Raw genomic sequence first — 20,576 nt, 5'->3', positions numbered from 1 at the left:
TCTTTTTTGTGGGTTGTTTTTTTTACTCAAAATGAAACAAATAGTACAAATAATCAAAGGAAATGACTTTTGAAATGACAAAGTCCAGTGAGTCGTGGACAGATGCATGGCGTCATAGAGCAACGTTTGGAGCGTTAATGAGGACAGTTTGGCATATATTACAGAGGGGCTAAAGACAATAGAGACTTAAGGCAAAAAACGTCACGGTCACTGTCCGCTGTACTTCCATTGGGCTCCTTTAATTGAGCCTAGATTCGACTTTAATGAAAGAGAAACGTCTTGGTCAGGGAAAGTTTCTTCTTTGTTGCTTTCACTTTCCTAACGTCTGTTTTTACTCTTTGTGATTCTAATGGCCATCCAGGAGCACATCACGATCGTTGTGTATTGTTTCGTCACTGATAATATGGGGCTAATATTGGTGTTGCATGGGTGTAATAACAGATATCTCACAGATCGTTTCGGTAGAGAACTTGTACTTCTGCTTTTGAGATTTCTCTCGGTATGATGTGTATGAGTGCTAGATCACAACAAGTGCTGATTATGGCAAAACATTTGGTATCAAAAAATTGCCATAAAACAAAAAAATATACCCAGAAATGCAACATTTTTCTTATTATTTCTCTCTTTTCTCATGTTGGCTGCTGCTGCTGTTGTTGTTGTTGCTGCTGCTGCTGCTGCTGCTGCTGCTGCTGCTGTTGTTGTTGTTGTTGCTGCTGCTGCTGCTGCTCCAGCATGACTTCACAGGTCCGTCCCAGTTCTCCCAGTTTCACCTTGGCGTACTCGGCTCTGTTCAGCGCCATCTGACAGTCCTTCCGCGCTGAGTAAGTAGAACCTTCGTGAGGTTGACCAGTGGCGACCTGGGGGGAAACACAGGAGAGTGACTGCTTCGTTCTTTGACTCATAACACAGTGCTTATTGTTCATTGGAATCCTACTATAAAATGAGATCAGCTTAAATAGTACTATATAAATAAAACAAATCCTTTTTGCCTTTATTTGACAAAACTAATAACAGTATAGTCAACCGTTTTTGAAACACTACTTGTACCATGGGGTGATATTTTTAAATGTCTGCAGATTTATAATGCACAAATTAAAAAGACTGTTACCTGTGTGAGGTAGCGGATCTGGCCGCTCAGTTCGCTCTCCACCCGGTTGACGGAGCTCTGGAACTGGACCAGCTGTCTGTCCAGGTGACTGGCGTTGTGTTTGTCTTTGGAGAGTTCCAGAATTATATTTCCTGCAGGGGAATCATACAAACATGTATCAGATTTTATTAGAAATGTTAACTGGCAAAAACATGATGGCACACTAGAGTACAATAATAGATGATGTGAAATATAATCAGCCCTTAAATCAGGCTTTAGTTCACCTGGAGTAAATCCAGCAGCTACCCTGCAGTATACAAAGTCATTAAACTAGCTGCACCTTTACCAGCTCTGAGAACACTTTAATGATCAATCATTATAAAACATATCAGAGATATTATTCTGAAATGGACCAATCAAACAATGACTACTTTTACTTTTGGTTTATTTTTGATGCTAATACTTCTACTTGTAACAGAGTATTACTGCTCTCTGGTACTTCTACGTTTACTTAGGTACGAGCTCTGAGTACTTGTTACACGTATGGAATTATGCAATGAAGTCTTTATGTTGAAGTTTAGTGAAATGCACCCTCACCGGCACACTGCAGGGTCGTCGCTATCTCCTTCTCCACTTCCTCCAGAGCTCTGAGCCGCTCATTCGCCATGAACAGGCAGGAAACAATCAGCAGCTCTTCAAGAACAACTATTACTTCCACAGTCCAACTTCACCCTTTAGACCGGAGTAAATCTAAATCTGCTGACTGAAACCTGAGCACAAACGGCTAAAGCGGCACATAAACAAAGAACTCACTAACTTGACGTCACTTGGTCGCACACTTGTGACGTCCTCCTAACACAGAGGCAAAATGGCTACATCGGCTTGGATGCGTGGCCCCTCTGCTATCCGATTAACGGAGGGTTTGGTATCGGTTCTGAAGGAACAGCGTCCAGAATATTTACCCGCTTTGCTGGCAAACTACAGAGAGCATGGCGTGTTTCATACACAGGTACAGCCCGGCCTGGAGACGCACCTTAGCTTGAAAGCTAGTTACCTGTTAGCCGCTGTGCTACCTCTGCTGCACGTTTTGTTGTTCCCTGACATGTGTACCTGCAGTAGACCTGTGGCTGTTCCCTAATCAACTCTCATCAATAATGCCAGAGGCGCATGTAGTTAAACACCTGTGTTTCCTTGCAGGGCTCGAGCGCGGTTGGTGGTCTCGTGGGTTTCAGCAATGCCAAACTAGGCTCGAGCAAAACCAGGTAAGAAGATGCCAATTCAAGTAAATTATAAGTTCAATCTAATTAAAATGCACATTGCTTACAACAAATTAAATGACCTGATGCTCCAATTAAATATATAAAATAACTATTTCTTGTTATTTAGGCCTTCACTAAACATGTGGCACCAAAGACAAGGTTTTAATGTAATTGCATCATAGCAGGCAGAGGTGGAGAAGTACTCAGATCTTGTACTTGAGTAAAGTAGAAGTACTCAGATCTTGTACTTGAGTAAAAGTAGAAGTACTCAGATCTTGTACTTGAGTAAAAGTAGAAGTACTCAGATCTTGTACTTGAGTAAAAGTAGAAGTACTCAGATCTTGTACTTGAGTAAAAGTAGAAGTACTCAGATCTTGTACTTGAGTAAAAGTACAAGTACTCAGATCTTGTACTTGAGTAGAAGTACTCAGATATTGTACTTGAGTAAAAGTAGAAGTACTCGGATCTTGTACTTGAGTAAAAGTAGAAGTACTCAGATCTTGTACTTGAGTAAAAGTAGAAGTACTCAGATCTTGTACTTGAGTAAAAGTAGAAGTACTCAGATCTTGTAATTGAGTAAAAGTAGAAGTACTCAGATCTTGTACTTGAGTAAAAGTAGAAGTACTCAGATCTTGTACTTGAGTAAAAGTAGAAGTACTCAGATCTTGTACTTGAGTAAAAGTAGAAGTACTCAGATCTTGTAATTGAGTAAAAGTAGAAGTACTCAGATCTTGTACTTGATTAAAAATAGAAGTACTCAGATCTTGTACTTGATTAAAAATAGAAGTACTCAGATCTTGCACTTGATTAAAAATAGAAGTACTCAGGTCTTGCACTTGAGTAAAAGTAGAAGTACCAGAGTGTAGGAATACTCTGTCCCAGTAAAAGTCCTGCATTCTAAATGTTCCTCCAGTGAAAGTAGAAAGTACTCTCCTCTAAATGTACTTAAAGTAGCGACAGTAAAAGTAGTCATTGTTTGATTGGTCCATTTCAGAATAATATCTCTGATATGTTTTATAATTATTGATCATTAAAGTGTTCTCAGAGCTGGTAAAGGTGCAGCTAGTTTGAATGGCTTTGTATACTGCAGGGTAGCTGCTGGATTTACTCCAGGTGAACTAAAGTCTGATTTAAGGGTTGATTATATTTACCATCATTAATCCAGATCTGTAAAGTAACTAAAGGGATTAAATACATGTAGTGCAGTAAAAGTACACCATTTACCTCTGAATTGAAGAGTAGAAGAAGTACAAAGTAGCAAAACATTGAAATACTCAGGTAAAGTACAAGTCCCTTTTTTTTAATTGTACAGTACTTGAGTAAATGTACTTAGGTACTTTACCTCAAACCAAAGCTTGTTACTTACAACAAAGTTAAATTGCATTATGGTTAAAATAAAGATATAAAAGCCCTGTTTCTTATTATAATATTACGGCGTTCACTAAACATGTGACACCAAAGATAAGATTTAATGTCATTGCATACTTTTGGTGTATTTTGGTGTTATATTAATGGTATGGAAGTAATAATTATAATAATAATACTAGATCATACTTTAATGAAATAATGTCTCCTTGTTTTGAGGTACTGATTAATTATTTGAGATAGTTTCCCTGTTTTGTTCTAGGTACTAACTTACAGTGGGGCAAAAAAGTATTTAGTCAGCCACCAATTGTGCAAGTTCTCCCATTTAAAAAGATGAGAGAGGCCTGTAATTTTTATCATAGGTATACCTCAACTATGAGAGACAGAATGGGGGAAACAATCCAGGAAATCACATTGTAGGATTTTTAATGAATGAATTGGTAAAATAAGTATTTGGTCACCTACAAACAAGCAAGATTTCTGGCTCTCACAGACCTGTACTTCTTCTTTAAGAGGCTCCTCTGTCTTCCACTCGTTACCTGTATTAATGGCACCTTTTTGAACTCGTTATCAGTATAAAAGACACCTGTCCACAACCTCAAACAGTCATACTCCAAACTCCACTATGGCCAAGACCAAAGAGCTGTCAAAGGAGACCAGAGACAAAATTGTTGACCTGCACGAGGCTGGGAAAACTGAATCTGCAATAGGTAAGCAGCTTGGTGTGAAGAAATCAACTGTGGGAGCAATTATTAGAAAATGGAAGACATACAAGACCACTGCTAATCTCCCTCGATCTGGGGCTCCACGCAAGATCTCACCCCGTGGGGTCAAAATGATCACAAGAACGGTGAGCAAAAATCCCAGAACCACACGGGGGGACCTAGTGAATGACCTGCAGAGAGCTGGGACCAAAGTAACAGAGGCTACCATCAGTAACACACTACGCCGCCAGGGACTTAAATCCTGCAGTTCCAGACGTGTCCCCCTGCTTAAGCCAGTACATGTCCAGGCCCGTCTGAAGTTTGCTAGAGGGCATTTGGATGATCCAGAAGAGGATTGGGAGAATGTCATATGGTCAGATGAAACCAAAATCGAACTTTTTGGTAAAAACTCAACTCGTCGTGTTTGGAGGAGAAAGAATGCAGAGTTGCATCCAAAGAACACCATACCTACTGTGAAGCATGGGGGTGGAAACATCATGCTTTGGGGCTGTTTTTCTGCAAAGGGACCAGGACGACTGATCCGTGTAAAGGAAAGAATGAATGGGGCCATGTGTCTCTCATAGCTGAAGTATACCTATGATGAACATTACAGGCCTCTCTCATCTTTTTAAATGGGAGAACTTGCACAATTGGTGGCTGACTAAATACTTTTTTGCCCCACTGTATTATAATGAAGTGTTGCTTTATTTTGAAATGTCCCCCTCAACTGTGATTAACAAACTGGAAGTTTAAGTATTATGGAGACATAATAAGTATTTCCTGTGTGTGTGCAGGTTTGAGGGGCTGTGCCTGCTCTCCATGCTGGTTAAAGACAGCTCCAGTGAGCTGTTCCAGCAGCACTGCATCTCCTGGCTGCGCTCCCTGCAGCAGGTCATACAGGTATGATGCAAACACATACAGCTGCCATGGTAACTACATAAGTGACTTTCTGTATCGGTATGGAGACAACCGTTTGTTGTTGTTGTCTTATCGTACCATGTTAGCACATGACTGTGATAGTTTTTACATTATCAAATATGAGGACATGACTGATCATTTTTATCAAATAGTACCATTTTGAAGAGGACCTCGATAAATGGTACAACTTATTGTTGAATAGATGGAGACGACTTGGATAATATTTACTTATATTTTGATGGACATAATTGACTTGATGTGGAATATACTGAAAGGATCTTGAATATTTTATGTTACAATTTGTTTGATAGGACTTTGATATTCCTATGTTATCAACCTTTTTATGCATGTTATTGACAGGTCCTCCGTAATTGTTACATTTCCAACTTATTGTACAATTTATGGACATGACCTCCCTAATCTTTTATTTATCGACCTATTGCACAACATTAGGACATGACCTTGAATATTTTCACGTTACTGTTAAATAAATAGTACGATTTTTGGACAGGACCTGGAAAATTCGTACCTTTTTGACTTATTGTACGATGATACTTGACCACGATAATCTTTACATCGTATACTTGTTGTACAATAAGAATATAAGGACATGCTCTTGATGATTTTCACATAACCGGCACGTTGTATCATTTTTGGAGAATTCTTACGTTGTCAACCTATTTGCAATTTATGAAAAGGACCTCGATAATTGTACGTTTTGAACATGATAATTTAACTCTTAAATGACTTTACAAACTGACTCATCATACAATATAGGGGCATGACTTTGATCATTTTTACACTATAACGTATCATACAATATTTGGACATAACGTAATTGTTTTTGCTGATGCAAATTTATCTAGATAAGAATGTCAAGCTCTAAATCTTCACATTTTTCTGTCCTCTGTGTATTTGAATTCTGTCCCTTAGTCTCAGGCTCCAGTTCAGACCATCCAGCTAGCGGTGAACGTTCTGAAGGACTTGCTGCAGTACTCCTCTCAGCTACCAGAGGTGGCCAGGGAGGTCGGCCTCAACTCCATCCTGGGCATCCTTACCTCTCTGCTGGGCCTGAAGATGGAGGTGGGGGTCGATCATTTATAACCTAAACAACAAGTCAAGAGATGAAATGACACTGACGAGAATGATCAGCTGTTGCAGCCCTCGAGTAACCATCTTTGTTCCTCCTGTGTTGTCAGTGTGAGCTGGCAGCCATGGAGGGGATGACGGCCTGCATGACCTACTACACCAGAGCCTGTGGATCCCTCAGGGTAAGATGCACCGAGGACAGATGAGATAAGGAGACGGGAGAGAATGACTCTTTCTCGATAAAGAAGACTGTATTTTTTCCTTTTAGGACAAACTGGGGGCCTATTTCCTCTCCAAAATGGACAGCACAAACAAGAAGACACAAGAGGTGTGTAATTCTGAAGTTGATATGAACATTTTATGATGATGTATGTAATTAAAACATTTTTCAGGCTTGCACACTGAATAGGAGTAACTGAACTTGTAACCACATAATTATAATGTACTTTTACCCAAATAATGTTAGAATTCTCTATGAATAGAATATGTTCAAGATGTGTTTTATCCCTCTGGAGTTCAATGCAAGTGAAGCAAACATCATAAGTAAACCCTTCTCATTGTCATTGTGTCAGATGGCCTGTCAGTGTTATGGCCGCCTGCCCTCTCTGGGGGGCCTGTTGGACCGAGGGGTGAGTGCTGGTAGAGCTGAGGGCTGGACCAATCAGATTCACTGCCTCCTGGCCTCAGCCAATGGCCTGCTGGCTCAGATCTACCACGGATCAGAAACAGGTACACTTTGTCGGTCCTTATCTATATCTTGGTTTGAGGATGCAGTTGGTTAATGAAAGCTCCTCCTGTTTGCTGGTACAGATGGAACAGTTCAGTATGAAGGTCCGGGGGTAGAGCTGGCCTTTCCTCACCTCGACCAATCAGATCCCGTGCTGGTAATGCAACTCCAGCACAGATACACAGCTGTCTGCCTGGCACTTAAACACACACTCAGGTACAACACAAAGAACTTTAAATGAATCTACCTTCTTAAGGGTCTGTTCACTCAAATAAAGCAATGCTTTGCTAAGAAGGCTATCTATTTAAAGGGGTTCTGCTTGTTTGTTCACACTGACTCTTGTCTCTGTCCATCAGGGTGGATCCATCCTCTGCTGTCCGTCTGCCTGTCAGACCCATTCTCAACCTGGTGTGCCGAGTGCTTGCTGTCAGCTCCAAAAGCATAGTAAGGGCACGCACACCTTAAACTGTAACCTTGTTTTGTGTTGTTATTAGTAGTGTTATCCCATCACTGCCCTTAGAGTTGTAATCACAATGGAAAGTTGTGCTATCCTCCTTTTAATGCACATTATATTATTTGACATTTTTAATCTATTTTATAGTCTATATCTATTCTTTTATTTGTATTTCTCTTACGGGTATCTATATTCCATGTCATTCTATTTTATGAGATGTGAACTGTACGGTAAAGCACTTTGGACTGCAATTTTTGGTATGCTATTATTGCTATTATGTATCTTTTAACATTTTCTTTTCTGTGTGTCAGAATTTAACAGGAGATGGTAGTGTGAGGTTGCTGGTCTTACCAATCATACACACCAACACACTGGAGGTCTTATCAGCTCTCATCACAGCGTGAGTACTGAATGCACACACAAGCACACTTTTTTTCTTGTGTGTCTTTTAACGTTCATATTGCAATGCTGACACCCTCTCTCCTCGTCTCTTCCAGTGTTCGCAGCGGCATGGTTCAGTACGCCGCTGTCCTGCAGAGGCTGTTCTCTCAAACCCTGTCTGCGTGGACACCGCTCCCTGAAGCCAGTCTGGGGCAGCAGAGAGCCTACAGGTGACATGGGATACAAACTGGTTCATTTAAAGGGAACATTCGACAACTTTTTTGTGAATGTCAAATCGGTGTTAATTGAAGCACTAGTTCGTACTACCAGATGCATTGCGAGCAAGCCTCTAATTCCCCACCAGCCACATCCTCCCAGCTGTAGCCTCGGCCTCTCTCCACTGTATTATTTTCAGCCAAACCACTGTTACGAGTATCCCCAACACAACATCCTCTGCCTTCATATTCGCGATGCTAAAGGAAAAATAAATCTAGTGTGTTAACCCTTAAACTGTCATTCAATGTTTTGGAAAATTAAATGATTGCTATTACACCCATAATATGCTGTTTTCACACCTATATTATACCCATGTTACACCAATACTGTACTGTTATAACACTGTTATTAAACCCCTATTAGACAATAACACACTCCTATTGAACCCATAATACACCATAATCACACAGTTGCATTACACCCATTATCCCCAGGGACACAGCCTGGGAATGAATGTCTCCCCCCCCGGATACAGAAACCATTTAAGGGTTAATTTAGCAAGCACTGAGGAATTGATTGTGGAGAACACTGATTTGGAAATCCAAATTAAAGGCAGGATATTTTCCTTTAACGGGCCTGGGAGATGGCTAAAGCTGTTACCGTCTGTTACTACTGAGCAACAGGATCTACCAAGCTTTTGGAGGAGGAGTTCATTTAGCCACAGTGCTCTGTATGATGACAGATTTTGATTTGCCAGCTAAAGCTTCTCTCTCATGTGTCTCCCCTTCATCCCACAGCTCAGTGCGAGTCTCGGTGTACAGAACCTTGGAGCTGTGGGTCCAGGTGGCCGGAGCGTCTGCTAGCATCCTCCAGGGAAGCCCCGGACACTCGGAGCTCCTGTTCACTCACCTACTTGGTGACATCACACCAGGGGCCGAGTCAATCAAGGTTAGTTTGAATGTAGCCATGAAATCACTTTTTGAAACCTGAGGAGAAGCAGGAGCAGGTTCTGTCTTTTTCCTGTTGTTTTTGGAGCCAAGGAGGAACGAATAAAAGTCAGTGCGGAGATTCAATCGGTTCAATACAACAGAAAAAGATGGACATCTAGGTGTAGTCATGGACTCTGACCTGAATTTTAATCTAGGATTAAAGGACTAATGTCACAGCAGGATCTAGAAAAACTTGTCCATGCTTTTATCTTCAGTAGACTGGACTACTGTAACGGGGTCTTTACAGGTCTCTTAAACTCCCAGAACCCTGCAGGTCCGCTGCAACTCTTACTAGTTTTAAATCCAGGCTGAATACTTTTCTTTTTGCCGCTGCTTTTAATTAAACTATTCATATCTACCACTGCACTGTAACTTTTTAGTCTTGTATTTATACCTGTATTATTCAATATTAGCTTCTTTTTATGTTTATTTTATTTTCTGCTTTTTAATGACTATTTTGAAATGTATTTAAATGTCATTTATTTATTTTATATTTCTTAATGCTCTTATTTCTGGTGCTGTATCAATAAACTTGCCTTGTCCTGCAGCTCCGAGCAGGTCTGTCATCTGATGCGGTTCCTGGAGGGAAGCCGGGCCCCCGGAGGACAAAAACATTAGTCATGTCTGAATCCGTCGGGTCGTCCCTGCAGAGGAAAGGAGACGTTCTAGCCAATCAGGACACCTGCCTGTCAGCGCTCAGGGGTGAGATTCTACATCCTATAGAACAGTTGTGTTATCAGTCTGTTCTGCAAATCCAGGAAATAACACCAATTTTATTTCAGCACTGAGGCACATCATACTGACCAGTGGCACTCTCCTGAAAGACGATATACACAAGGTAAATGTCCTCGCGTAAAGCCACACTCCATGCTGGACAGACACCTTGTTCTCTTTATAGAAAGCAAATGTACAGTCTGTGATTCTGCCCTCTGCTTTGGGTTCCCCCCACAGCGCCTCCATGACGTGGTGCTGCCGCTGTGTGTGCGTCTGCAGCAGCAGCAGTCCAGCAGCAGCACGTCCTGTGAGTCAGCAGGCAGCGCCAGTGGCCAGTACAGCAGCGCCCTCAGCAGGAAGGAGCTGTACAGGTACTTGAAGAGTTGTACCTTCTTTTGAGTGTAACAGATTCATAATAATAATCATAATTAAGTAAACCACATGACAGATATGGGGTTCTTTTTCGAATAAACTCACTGCTGGCAGAATATTGTCTTTCATATGATTTATATGTTTAGCTTGACTTGTTTTGTGGCAAAGGTGAGAAAAGGAAGGCTGTTGTGTAATGGGTGATGTATTAAGATCAGTGTTTTGTTCTACTGGATATTTTTAGGTTATTGCTGGCTCTGGTCCTGGTCCCAGCTCCCTGTTGGCCTCCCCCTCTGACCTGTGCGGTGTCCATCCTCAGCAAGGGACGCAACGACCGCAACCTCAAGGTGGTCCAGGGAGAGAGAATGTGTGGGGGGGTGGGGGGAGAGGGCTGATATGATCAATGACTTACAAATGTTCATTCATGCGAATGGCGGCAAGAGCTAAAGACCGACTTAAAAAACGATTCTGCTTTTTTCGGGTGTTTCCCACTCCTGTAGTGTGTTCTCTAGGTTTAGTGCATGTAAATGGTCTCCGAAGGCTAAAATCCCTGTGTTCCCTACGGAGGGAGTTTCTCTCTCACACTTGACCCACCTGCTTAAAACTTTCTGTTAATCTACATAAGTTGTAGGCCCTTCTTTGACATTTCAGGAGCCAGGGAAAACATAGTGGGAGGGAGGGGGGGTTATGACTCTAAGAAAGCCCCCCTGTATAGTGTGCATGTGGTGTGTACATATGTAGCCGCTGTTAGCTGTCAGTCATTTCAAAATGTTGAATGACTCTCTTTGCTCCTCCCTCCCTCCCTCCTCTCCCCCACAGGTCTCTACATTCTGCACCGAGTCTCTGACCATTTGTAACTCCCTCCTCCACCCCCGCATCCCATCCATCGCCCTCCCCTTACCACCCCTCACCCTGAAACCCACCCCGAACGCTTCGGTCCTCCCCTCCTCTCAGGCCCCCGCCCCTGGGCTCACTTTGCCGACGCTCCTCGGAGGCCCCGCCCCCGGCACTCCCTTCCCCACCCGCCACTCCCTCGGCTTGGGTCCCGCCTCCCTGCTGGGTTCTCTGGAAAACCACCTCTCCCTGGTCCCCGGGCTGACGAGCCAGGGGGACATGATCATGTCCCCGCACGCTCACCACCAGCAGGACCCCGCCGGGCTGGGCCTCCCCGAGGGCCAGAGGCCAGTGTTCTTGCGCTACGACCGGGAGGAGGCGGAGGACGTGGAGATCTCCCTGGCTAGCGACTCGGACGACAGCGTGGTCATCGTCCCCCCGGGGATGCTGCATCTGGAGAGCCAGCAGGACGAGGCGGCCGCCGCCGTCAACTCTCTGAACATGGCCTCCAACGCTCTGGGGGGCGCCGCCCTCCCTCTCCCAGAGTCCCTCTCCATGGTCCCCACCACAGCAGCCACCACCACCATAGACCGGGTCTCCCTCCCCAACGACCTGGCCACCTCCTCCCCTCTTCTCTCCACTTCCACCACCCCCATCAACTCATTCCCTCCTTCCAACTCCTCCGTGGTCTCCCTGGTTCCCCCCTTGAACTCCGGCGCGCTCTCGGCTCCAACTCTCGGGGACTCGTTGCCAGGCCGACCGCAGCTCCAGCAGATGCTGATGCAGCCCCCCGCAGCAGGGCAGCCGGGCCCCATGGGGCTGCCACTCCAGATGCACCAGCTGCAGAACCAGCTGGGCCAGCCAGGGCGACACCTCCACCAGCACCAAGCCCCCCAGGCCAGCAATGAGGACTCCGCCGTCATCAACATCAACAGCACGGACGAAGAGGACGAAGAGGAAGAGGACATGGAGGACGAAGAGGAGCTGGATGAGGAGGACGAGGGCCTGGACGAGGAGGACGAAGATGAGGAGGCCAGCGACTATGTGGAGGAGGAGTTGTACGACGGGGAAGAGTACGACGATTACGATGAGGAAGAGGGGGAAGAGATGGAGGAAGACGAGGAGGAGGAGGAGGAAGGGGAAATACCTCAACTGGAAAGAGCGGAGGTCAAGGCGGGGGAGGCGGGGATGGAGGGAGGCAAGGTGCTCAGAGCAGTGGTGGACGAAGGCGGGATGGCGGGATTCAGCGTGGAGGCGGAGGCAGAAGGAGGCATCGAGGAGATCCAGACCAGCAGGTCCATGTTCGGAGAGGACCGGCTGAAAGTGCAGAAGGTGGAGAGCATTGGCGTGCTGGAGGAGGCTCGGGAAGGGGAAGGGGAAGGGGAGGGGGAGGAGGACGAGAACGAGAGGATGGACGACCCCACCATGCCACAGATCCTGTGCGTCACTGGAGGAGCGCTGGAGGAGAGGGAGGAGGTGGAGGAGGAGGGAGGGGTAGTAAGGGGAGGAGAGGGAGGGGAAGGGCTGAAGGAGGAGGACAGGACATGGGAACAAGGAGCCAATGAGATCGAGCTGAAGGCGGCCTCAGAAGAATGCACAGCCAATAAGAATCAGGTTGGTAAAGCAGCTTTAAAATCTCACCTCTGACAAATGTAGTGCCTTCAAACTACAGCAGGGTTCAGCATCCCTCATAGTCAGGCACTAAACTCATTATTTTGTCAACAAACTCTTTGCCAGAAGCAAAACATTCTCCAAATGAAAAATATTTCTCAAGGTATACTTTAAGCATTGGAGGTATCCATAAGATTTAGCTCAACCGAAATAGAGCATCAATTGAATTCCAAGAAACTGAAAAGAGTTGATGCCAGAGTTTTGAGTTGAAATGCCTGGAGCTGATCTTAAGGGGCCCTGTTCTGCTCATTTCCAGCTTCATATCAGTATGTAGTGTCTCTCCTGGGACATGTCTCCATGCTTTAATGTTCAGAAAGCTCTGGTGCTGCAGCACCTCTTTTCACCCTCTGTCTGAAACCAGAGCCCAGTCTGCTCTGATTGGTTAGCTGGCCGGCTCTGTTACGCAGCAGTGTGATTACGACTTCTAAGTAAAAACGTATCAGGTGAAATCTGATCAGTGACAGCAGTTAGTGTATGCACTAAAATAAGAAGCAACAATAAATACGTCTTTCTGCCCATTAAAAAAAATATAGTCTACTAAAGGAGTTTATTGTTTAAGATTAATTTAGAGGCCCCGGCCGTGGCGCAACTGGCTGGGGCACTTGCACCGTACGCCGGCGACCCGGGTTCGATTCCCGACCCGTGGTCTTTTCCGGATCCCACCCCGACTCTCTCTCCCGCTTTCCTGTCACTCTCCACTGTCCTATCTGATTTAAAGGCAAAAAGCCCCCAAAAAATAACTTTAAAACAAAACAACATTAATTTAGATCTGTTACAAAGTCTTTGACAAGTAAGGAGTGCAAATGAAAAGGCTAAGGGAAAGAATGAAAACTTAGGACTGTATTCAGGAAAGGGGAAACGATGGAGCTTGTCAGAGTGATAAACACTGGGATCTTTGATACCGTTCAGGGTATCTTCCATCGAACAAAGGACTCTCATATTTATGTGGGAAGAACTCCAAACATTTGTTATACTTTTCTTCACCGTCCTACTTCCACACCTTTCTCTATAACACTGTGAGGGGAGCGTTCTGTGCCCTCTCCTATTATCTGTGTTCTAGTAATAGGAGATAGATAAGCTGCTACAAGGAAACTGAGCCCTCCACCTTAGCCTCAATCTCTTCCCCCCCAACAGGAGTCAGCGGCTGAACCCGCACAGGAAGCCAGTGTGAGTGACAGCCTTCCGTCCAATCGTCAGGAGGAGCAGCCTGAGGAGGAGAGGGACTCCGCACCAGCAGAACCCGCCACCTCGACCGGCCCCAACACAAAGCAGCCGGAGGAGACGGACGCCGAGAAGAGGGACAGAGTCCAAGCGGAGCAGTCGGAAGCTGGAGGCGGGGAGAGTGATGAAGAGGGGAAAGGAGTGAAGAGGAAGAGGGAGGAGACGAACAGGGAGGAGGAGGCGGGGCGCGGCACCGAGAAGAAGAAGGTAAAAACACAAGGCTGATTTAGGATTCACTCATTCAAGTTTATATAGAACCGATCGTGCAGGGCGTAATAATTCAACTATAGGAGACTTGAAATCAAGCAAACTTACTAATCTGCATGAAGGTGAAGAGTTGAAGCATTTGAAGTGACACAAAACAAGAAACAATAACCTTTATTTTAGTATAAAATCCAATTCAATACAGCTTAATTTGTAAAGCACTTTAAACCTCCTGACCAAAGTGCTGTACAGAAAAATAAGTATAATGCAAATATCAAATAAAATAAGTAGAAATACAGAAAAAGTTAAAAGTAAAATAACAGCCATATAGTAAAAACAATAGACCATTTGTACAGTTTTTATTTTTAAGATGTACCCCTATACAATATATAAAATTAGGAAGCATTAAAATGCTCAGGAATAAATGAATCACTACATACCTGGGTTTCTTTAGAGCAGTCATTACAAAGGAAATGCTCATGTGCCAATAAAACTAGATACTTATATTTGAGTCAAAACATCTATTTCCACACACAGGTTGTATTATTATAATTAAATGATCTTCTAATATAAACGTTTCTGCTTCATTCTATTGACTATGATAGCGTTGTACCAACTGAGTCAAAGCACAAATGTTAGGAAAACAGTAAGAAATTCAGATGAATATATAAGTTTCCTATGTTTCCTTGAAAATCACAATGGCAGTTCTACAATTGAAAACTCCCAACAGATGGTTAAATGTACCCATAATACCCATGTTCCGCAACGTTAGCCAAGATGTTTATTTATTTCTCTTAACAGCAGACTACAGAATATTGTAAAGAATTCCAGAATCCCTCAAAAGTGTCACTGAGGAAGTATTCCCAGTCCTTTAGAGGAGATGTTCCCTTCTTCAGCCTCTCACACGGTTAAAAAGGTTCCAGATCATGACTCAGCAGTTTTCCCTCTCTCTCTCTCCCCCCAGATGGACGATGAATCCATGGCCTCCATGTTGGCCGATTTTGTCGCCTGTCCACCTGACGACGAGGACGGAGCCTCCGGATCAAACCGCTCTTAAATATTTGCCAACTTGACCTGATGGGATTGAAGTCGCCATGGATACAGCAGACACCTGCTGGGATATTCAATCATCAGTGACATTTCAGAGTTTTAGTTACCTCTGAAATCATGACACAGTCGAGTCCTTCTGCAGTTCAACGTTTTCTTTCTTTCTTCTAACTATATCGCAAACTCAAACAGTATGTGAGCGTGGGATCTTTCCTCTGTCACCCGTCTGAGAACAGCAGAACTAGTTTAACAAGAAGGAAGCAGTACAGGGTCCAGTTCAGCTGCAGCGTTCTTCAGAAGGCCAGCCCTGTGTTTGAATACAGTATATGTATCCAGCAGCTAGTGTGTGAAGTGGTTTTCTTGGATTTATATGTATGTTTTATGCTCTTTTTGTTTTGCCATGACAGTCATATGCTTTGTTATAAAAAGTAAAATAAATCAAAGTGAGTAACATACACTATATTTGTGACCCTCACATTTAATCACTATACGCAACAATGGTTCATTCTCTCACCCACATTACATACCTCATGTTATTTATGAAGGCATGTTATATTATTCAGTTTGCTTCAAAAAGCATCTACACCAATCAGCCAAAACATTCAGACATCTGACGAGTGAAGAGCAGTGATTATATTGTTACAATGGCACCTGTAATAAAAAATAAGCAAGCGTAAGGATGTGAGCGACTTTGAAAGGGCCAGATTGTGATGGCTGGACGACTGGGTCAGAGCATCTCCCAAACTGCAGCTCTTGTGGGGGCGTTCCCGTTCTGCAGCGGTCACTACCTACCAAAAGTGGTCCAAGGAAGGAAGATGAGTGACTCAGGGAAAGGGTCATGGGCAGCCAAGGCTCATTGATGCGCATGGGGAGGGAAGGCTGGCTGTGTGGTCTGATCCAACAGAAGAGCTGCTGTAGCCACAACAAGCCCAAGGTCAGTGGGATGTGCTGGATAAACAAGTCCGCTCCATGGGGGCCCCACCTCTCAACTTACAGGTCTTAAAGGATCTGCTGATAACGTCCAGGAGCCAGACACCACAGCACACCTTCAGAGGTCTAATGGAGTCCATGCTTCGACGGGTCATGGCTGTTTTGGCCACAAAAGGAGGACCTACAACATTAGGCAGGGGGTCATAAAGTTATGGCTACATAGAAAAGACTAGAAAATGCATTTACTGAAGAAATTGCAGTGTGAGTGGTGTATGCTGAAACTCTGAACCTAATAGAACAATTTGGATGGCTCATGGTTAATATTTCTGGAATTACGAATGGGATGGAAGTCAGGAGTAAAATTCCTAATCAATCTGAACGTTTTGATGTTTAAACAGAATTTTTGCGATGAGGAATGTGGGAGAAGAAGCCAATCCGAATGTTTGCAGTAGAAGAACACATGTTGGGAAGGCTTCTCAGCGTTCACACCAAATAAAGTGACTGCCATTGTACTTTTGCTGTTTTTGCATCTGATATAAAATGCCCCTCTTTTTCAAAGCACTGCAGTTTATTGAAATGCTTTAGGGAGCAGCTCCTCCCTTTAGTTTATGCATTAGTGTGCATCAATGGCACAAACAAACCCCCTTCCCTTTCTCCTTATAAGGGAAGTTCAGTTTGTTTGCAGAAGTGATGTATGAGGTACTCATTCATAGTCAGCGTATCACATACAGAAGATGGCGGTCGGCCCGCGTCAGGCCTGGGGGCAGTATCTAAAGTATTTCAGCCACCATGGATAAACAGTCTGTAGAGCAGTGTACATCATGTGTGGCTCTGTCAGACTCTCCTTGAGAGAGACTGTCCTTTAGCTCTGCAGGACATGGAGGCGCTGCTCTGGCTTCACTTCGCTCTGTTAGTCTATTATTTTATGGCTGTTTTTTTTACTCACGTTTTTCAAGATCGATATCAAAAATAAACATGAAAACCACAAATGTAATTTCCCTGAAAATAGATAAGCTGTGATACTGAGATAACGGCATCAGCTGATTTTCTCAAATGTGTAGAGGTGGTTCCAATAGACCCGTTCTGTGTGTACCCAGTGGTGGAAGAAGTATTCTTTACTTAAGTAAAAGTACAAATACGTAAGACTTAAAATACAATTACTCAAGCAGTGGTGTACTGTGCTTTGCTGCTTTGTACTTCTACAATGCTACAATTCAGAGGTAAATGGTGTACTTTTACCCCACTACATGTCATTTAATCCCTTTAGTTACTTTACAGATCTGGATTAATGATGGTAAATATAATCAGCCCTTAAATCAGACTGTAGTTCACCTGGAGTAAAGTCAGCAGCTACCCTGCAGTATACAAAGCCATTCAAACTAGCTGCACCTTTACCAGCTCTGAGAACACTTTAATGATCAACAATTATAAAACATATCAGAGATATTATTCTGAAATGGACCAATCAAACAATGACTACTTTCACTGTCGCTACTTTAAGTACATTTAGATGAGAGTACTTTCTACTTTCACTGGAGGAACATTTAGAATACTTTTACTGTGACAGAGTATTCCTACACTCTGGTACTTCTACTTTACTCAAGTACAAGACCTGAGTACTTGTACTTTTACTCAAGTACAAGATCTGAGTACTTCTACTTTACTCAAGTACAAGATCTGAGTACTTATACTTTTACTCAAGTACAAGACCTTTGTACTTCTACTTTTACTCAAGTACAACATCTTTGTACTTCTACTTTTACTCAAGTACAAGATCTGAGTACTTCTACTTTTACTCAAGTACAAGACATTTGTACTTCTACTTTTACTCAAGTACAACATCTTTGTACTTCTACTTTTACTCAAGTACAAGATCTGAGTACTTCTACTTTTACTCAAGTACAAGATCTGAGTACTTCTACTTTTACTCAAGTACAAGATCTGAGTACTTCTACTTTTACTCAAGTACAAGACCTTTGTACTTCTACTTTTACTCAAGTACAAGATCTGAGTACTTCTACTTTTACTCAAGTACAAGATCTGAATACTTCTACTTTTACTCAAGTTCAAGATCTGAGTAGTTCTACTTTTGCTCAAGTACAAGATCTGAGTGCTTCTACTTTTACTCAAGTACAAGACCTGAGTACTTCTACTTTTACTCAAGTACAAGACCTGAGTACTTCTACTTTACTCAAGTACAAGATCTGAGTACTTCTACTTTTACTCAAGTACAAGACCTTTGTACTTCTACTTTTACTCAAGTACAACATCTTTGTACTTCTACTTTTACTCAAGTACAAGACCTGAGTACTTGTACTTTTACTCAAGTACAAGATCTGAGTACTTCTACTTTTACTCAAGTACAAGATCTGAGTAGTTCTACTTTTACTCAAGTACAAGACCTTTGTACTTCTACTTTTACTCAAGTACAAGATCTGAGTACTTCTACTTTTACTAAAGTACAAGATCTGAATACTTCTACTTTTACTCAAGTTCAAGATCTGAGTACTTCTACTTTTACTCAAGTACAAGATCTGAATACTTCTACTTTTACTCAAGTACAAGATCTGAGTACTTCTACTTTTACTCAAGTACAAGATCTGAATACTTCTACTTTACTCAAATACAAGATCTGAGTACTTCTACTTTTACTTAAGTACAAGAAACTTCTTCCAACTTAATATGTACTTGGTTACTTTCCACCTCTGTCTGTACCATAAAGAGAAGTGTATACATCCTTCTCTGTCCACCTCTCTTCTGTCACTGTCCTCTTGCCTCATCTGTCCTATCATCTCTGTCTCCCCTCCCGGCAGGCTTGCTTCCCCCTCCAGTTTCATGGTTGTTGGACCCGTTGCGTGCCGACAGAATTAACCAGCAGGGAAAAGAGAATGGCAGGTCCAACTAATTGCCCGGTCTGAAACTTGGATGGTGGCAGAGAATCTGAGTCTGAAATCTCTCACTGGACATCTGCACACCACCTGAAGCTCAACCGAGACCAGACGGAGCGGTCCTTCTTCCAGGGTAAGGCCCCTTCTGTCCATGAACCCCCTGTCATCTAGTTTACAGCTCATAGGGCCCTGTAGGGAACCAGGAAACGTTGACTACCCCAAATGTTTCTGTTAGAAATGTACAGTAAGACCGTTTTCCAGCATATAGTGCATATTAGAGTTTCCTGCTCTGATCATCTTTTAAAACCTGTTCCTCGTGTTCTAATAATTGAACAGTTTCACTTATCTTATCCTTTCTTCTCCCATTTTGGAGCATAGACATATTATTTAAGTTGGCCTTTGTTATCTCCAATATTCATCATTTCATAGTGTATTGGCCTGTATATAAAATGTCAATTTTCTGCATTGTTAGAATAATTGGGTTCAGATATCATACAAGTTTTAACTGAGATGAGGTATTCTAAAACCATAAGCTATATGTCCAATACAAGTTATCCAGAGTCGACTCAAATTCACCAATATCGGCCCACCAAGAGTACAAATATGAGGCTTTCTTGTTAAAACTGCCATTTTTTATCCTGAAAATGTCTGAAATGGATTCAGCATCCTTAATACCCCCCAAAACCACCAAAATTGTCCAAAATCAACCAAGCCATTTTTTAACTATTGTCCACATAAGTGTAAATGCTAATTAACGCAACTTGTGCTAATTGTGCAAATTGCCTAACACAGGCAAGTTAGCATCCGGCAGTTTCTATGTGCTGGGGACCCCTACTATACATTTCTAACATAAAACTTTGGGGTACTCAACATGTCCGGGTTCACACTGCTGGTAACTAGGCTCCTCTGAGAACTCTGTGATCAACTGTAATTGCAAGGTGCGTGGGTGTGAGGCTGGATGATATTTTCCTCTGCTGCCTACATCATGCTGTTGTGTAGACCCATGGCAGACCCTCTTTAAGACATTTGGTGGTGTTTTTCCTGTGTCACACATGTTATTAATCACGGACAAAGGGAACACTGAATGGAGCCAAATATTACGTCATCGTACTCGAGCGTATTTGACAGCTGAGGCCATACTCAAACAAGTCTCCAATTGGGTTCAAGGGACACATCCAACACAAAAAACTGAAACGTTTTCTTTACTTCATCTTATTTTGTTAACAAATTACACATAACTGTATTAGGTTAGTTAAAAGCAATATCGCTAAGTGTAAATACATCATATTAGGTCAACTTGCTCTCATCAAACCTAATAACATCAAGTATAATCTGTTGACTTAATGCATGTAATTAAAGTCGATGTTTCAGTTTTTGAGGCCAAACCATTGAAAATCTGTTATTATTGCAACTTAATTGTAATAAAAGAGTGGAGGAACTCCAGATGCGCTAAGATATCAGGAGGGACTCAAGCTGTGAGTGTATTTTTGGGGGGGGGGTACGTTCTGA

General features: G+C 42.9%; 2 protein-coding genes across 2 annotated transcripts; one reads left to right on the top strand and one right to left on the bottom strand.

Annotated features, from left to right (window-relative positions):
• Positions 1 to 2: 2 nt before the first annotated feature.
• Positions 3 to 2,159, bottom strand: med11 (mediator complex subunit 11). Its single transcript, XM_063901330.1, has 3 exons — positions 1,685 to 2,159; positions 1,109 to 1,239; positions 3 to 857 (listed from the first exon to the last, which is right to left on the bottom strand). Exons 1-3 carry the CDS (start codon positions 1,752 to 1,754, stop codon positions 630 to 632), a joined length of 429 nt encoding a protein of 142 aa, XP_063757400.1. The 5' UTR covers positions 1,755 to 2,159; the 3' UTR covers positions 3 to 629.
• On the top strand, positions 1,855 to 15,711 carry pelp1 (proline, glutamate and leucine rich protein 1). The gene is made up of 19 exons (XM_063901328.1): positions 1,855 to 2,096; positions 2,285 to 2,349; positions 5,210 to 5,315; positions 6,267 to 6,416; positions 6,533 to 6,604; positions 6,691 to 6,750; positions 6,995 to 7,151; positions 7,233 to 7,365; positions 7,506 to 7,593; positions 7,915 to 8,003; positions 8,101 to 8,214; positions 8,998 to 9,148; positions 9,738 to 9,891; positions 9,972 to 10,027; positions 10,141 to 10,274; positions 10,517 to 10,619; positions 11,092 to 12,720; positions 13,912 to 14,205; positions 15,167 to 15,711. Exons 1-19 carry the CDS (start codon positions 1,956 to 1,958, stop codon positions 15,257 to 15,259), a joined length of 3,789 nt encoding a protein of 1,262 aa, XP_063757398.1. The 5' UTR covers positions 1,855 to 1,955; the 3' UTR covers positions 15,260 to 15,711.
• Positions 15,712 to 20,576: the final 4,865 nt, after the last annotated feature.

The sequence above is a fragment of the Eleginops maclovinus genome, chromosome 14 (genome assembly GCF_036324505.1).
Source record: "Eleginops maclovinus isolate JMC-PN-2008 ecotype Puerto Natales chromosome 14, JC_Emac_rtc_rv5, whole genome shotgun sequence".
NCBI lineage: Eukaryota > Metazoa > Chordata > Actinopteri > Perciformes > Eleginopidae > Eleginops > Eleginops maclovinus.
This window is presented reverse-complemented; position numbering and strand designations above follow the sequence as displayed.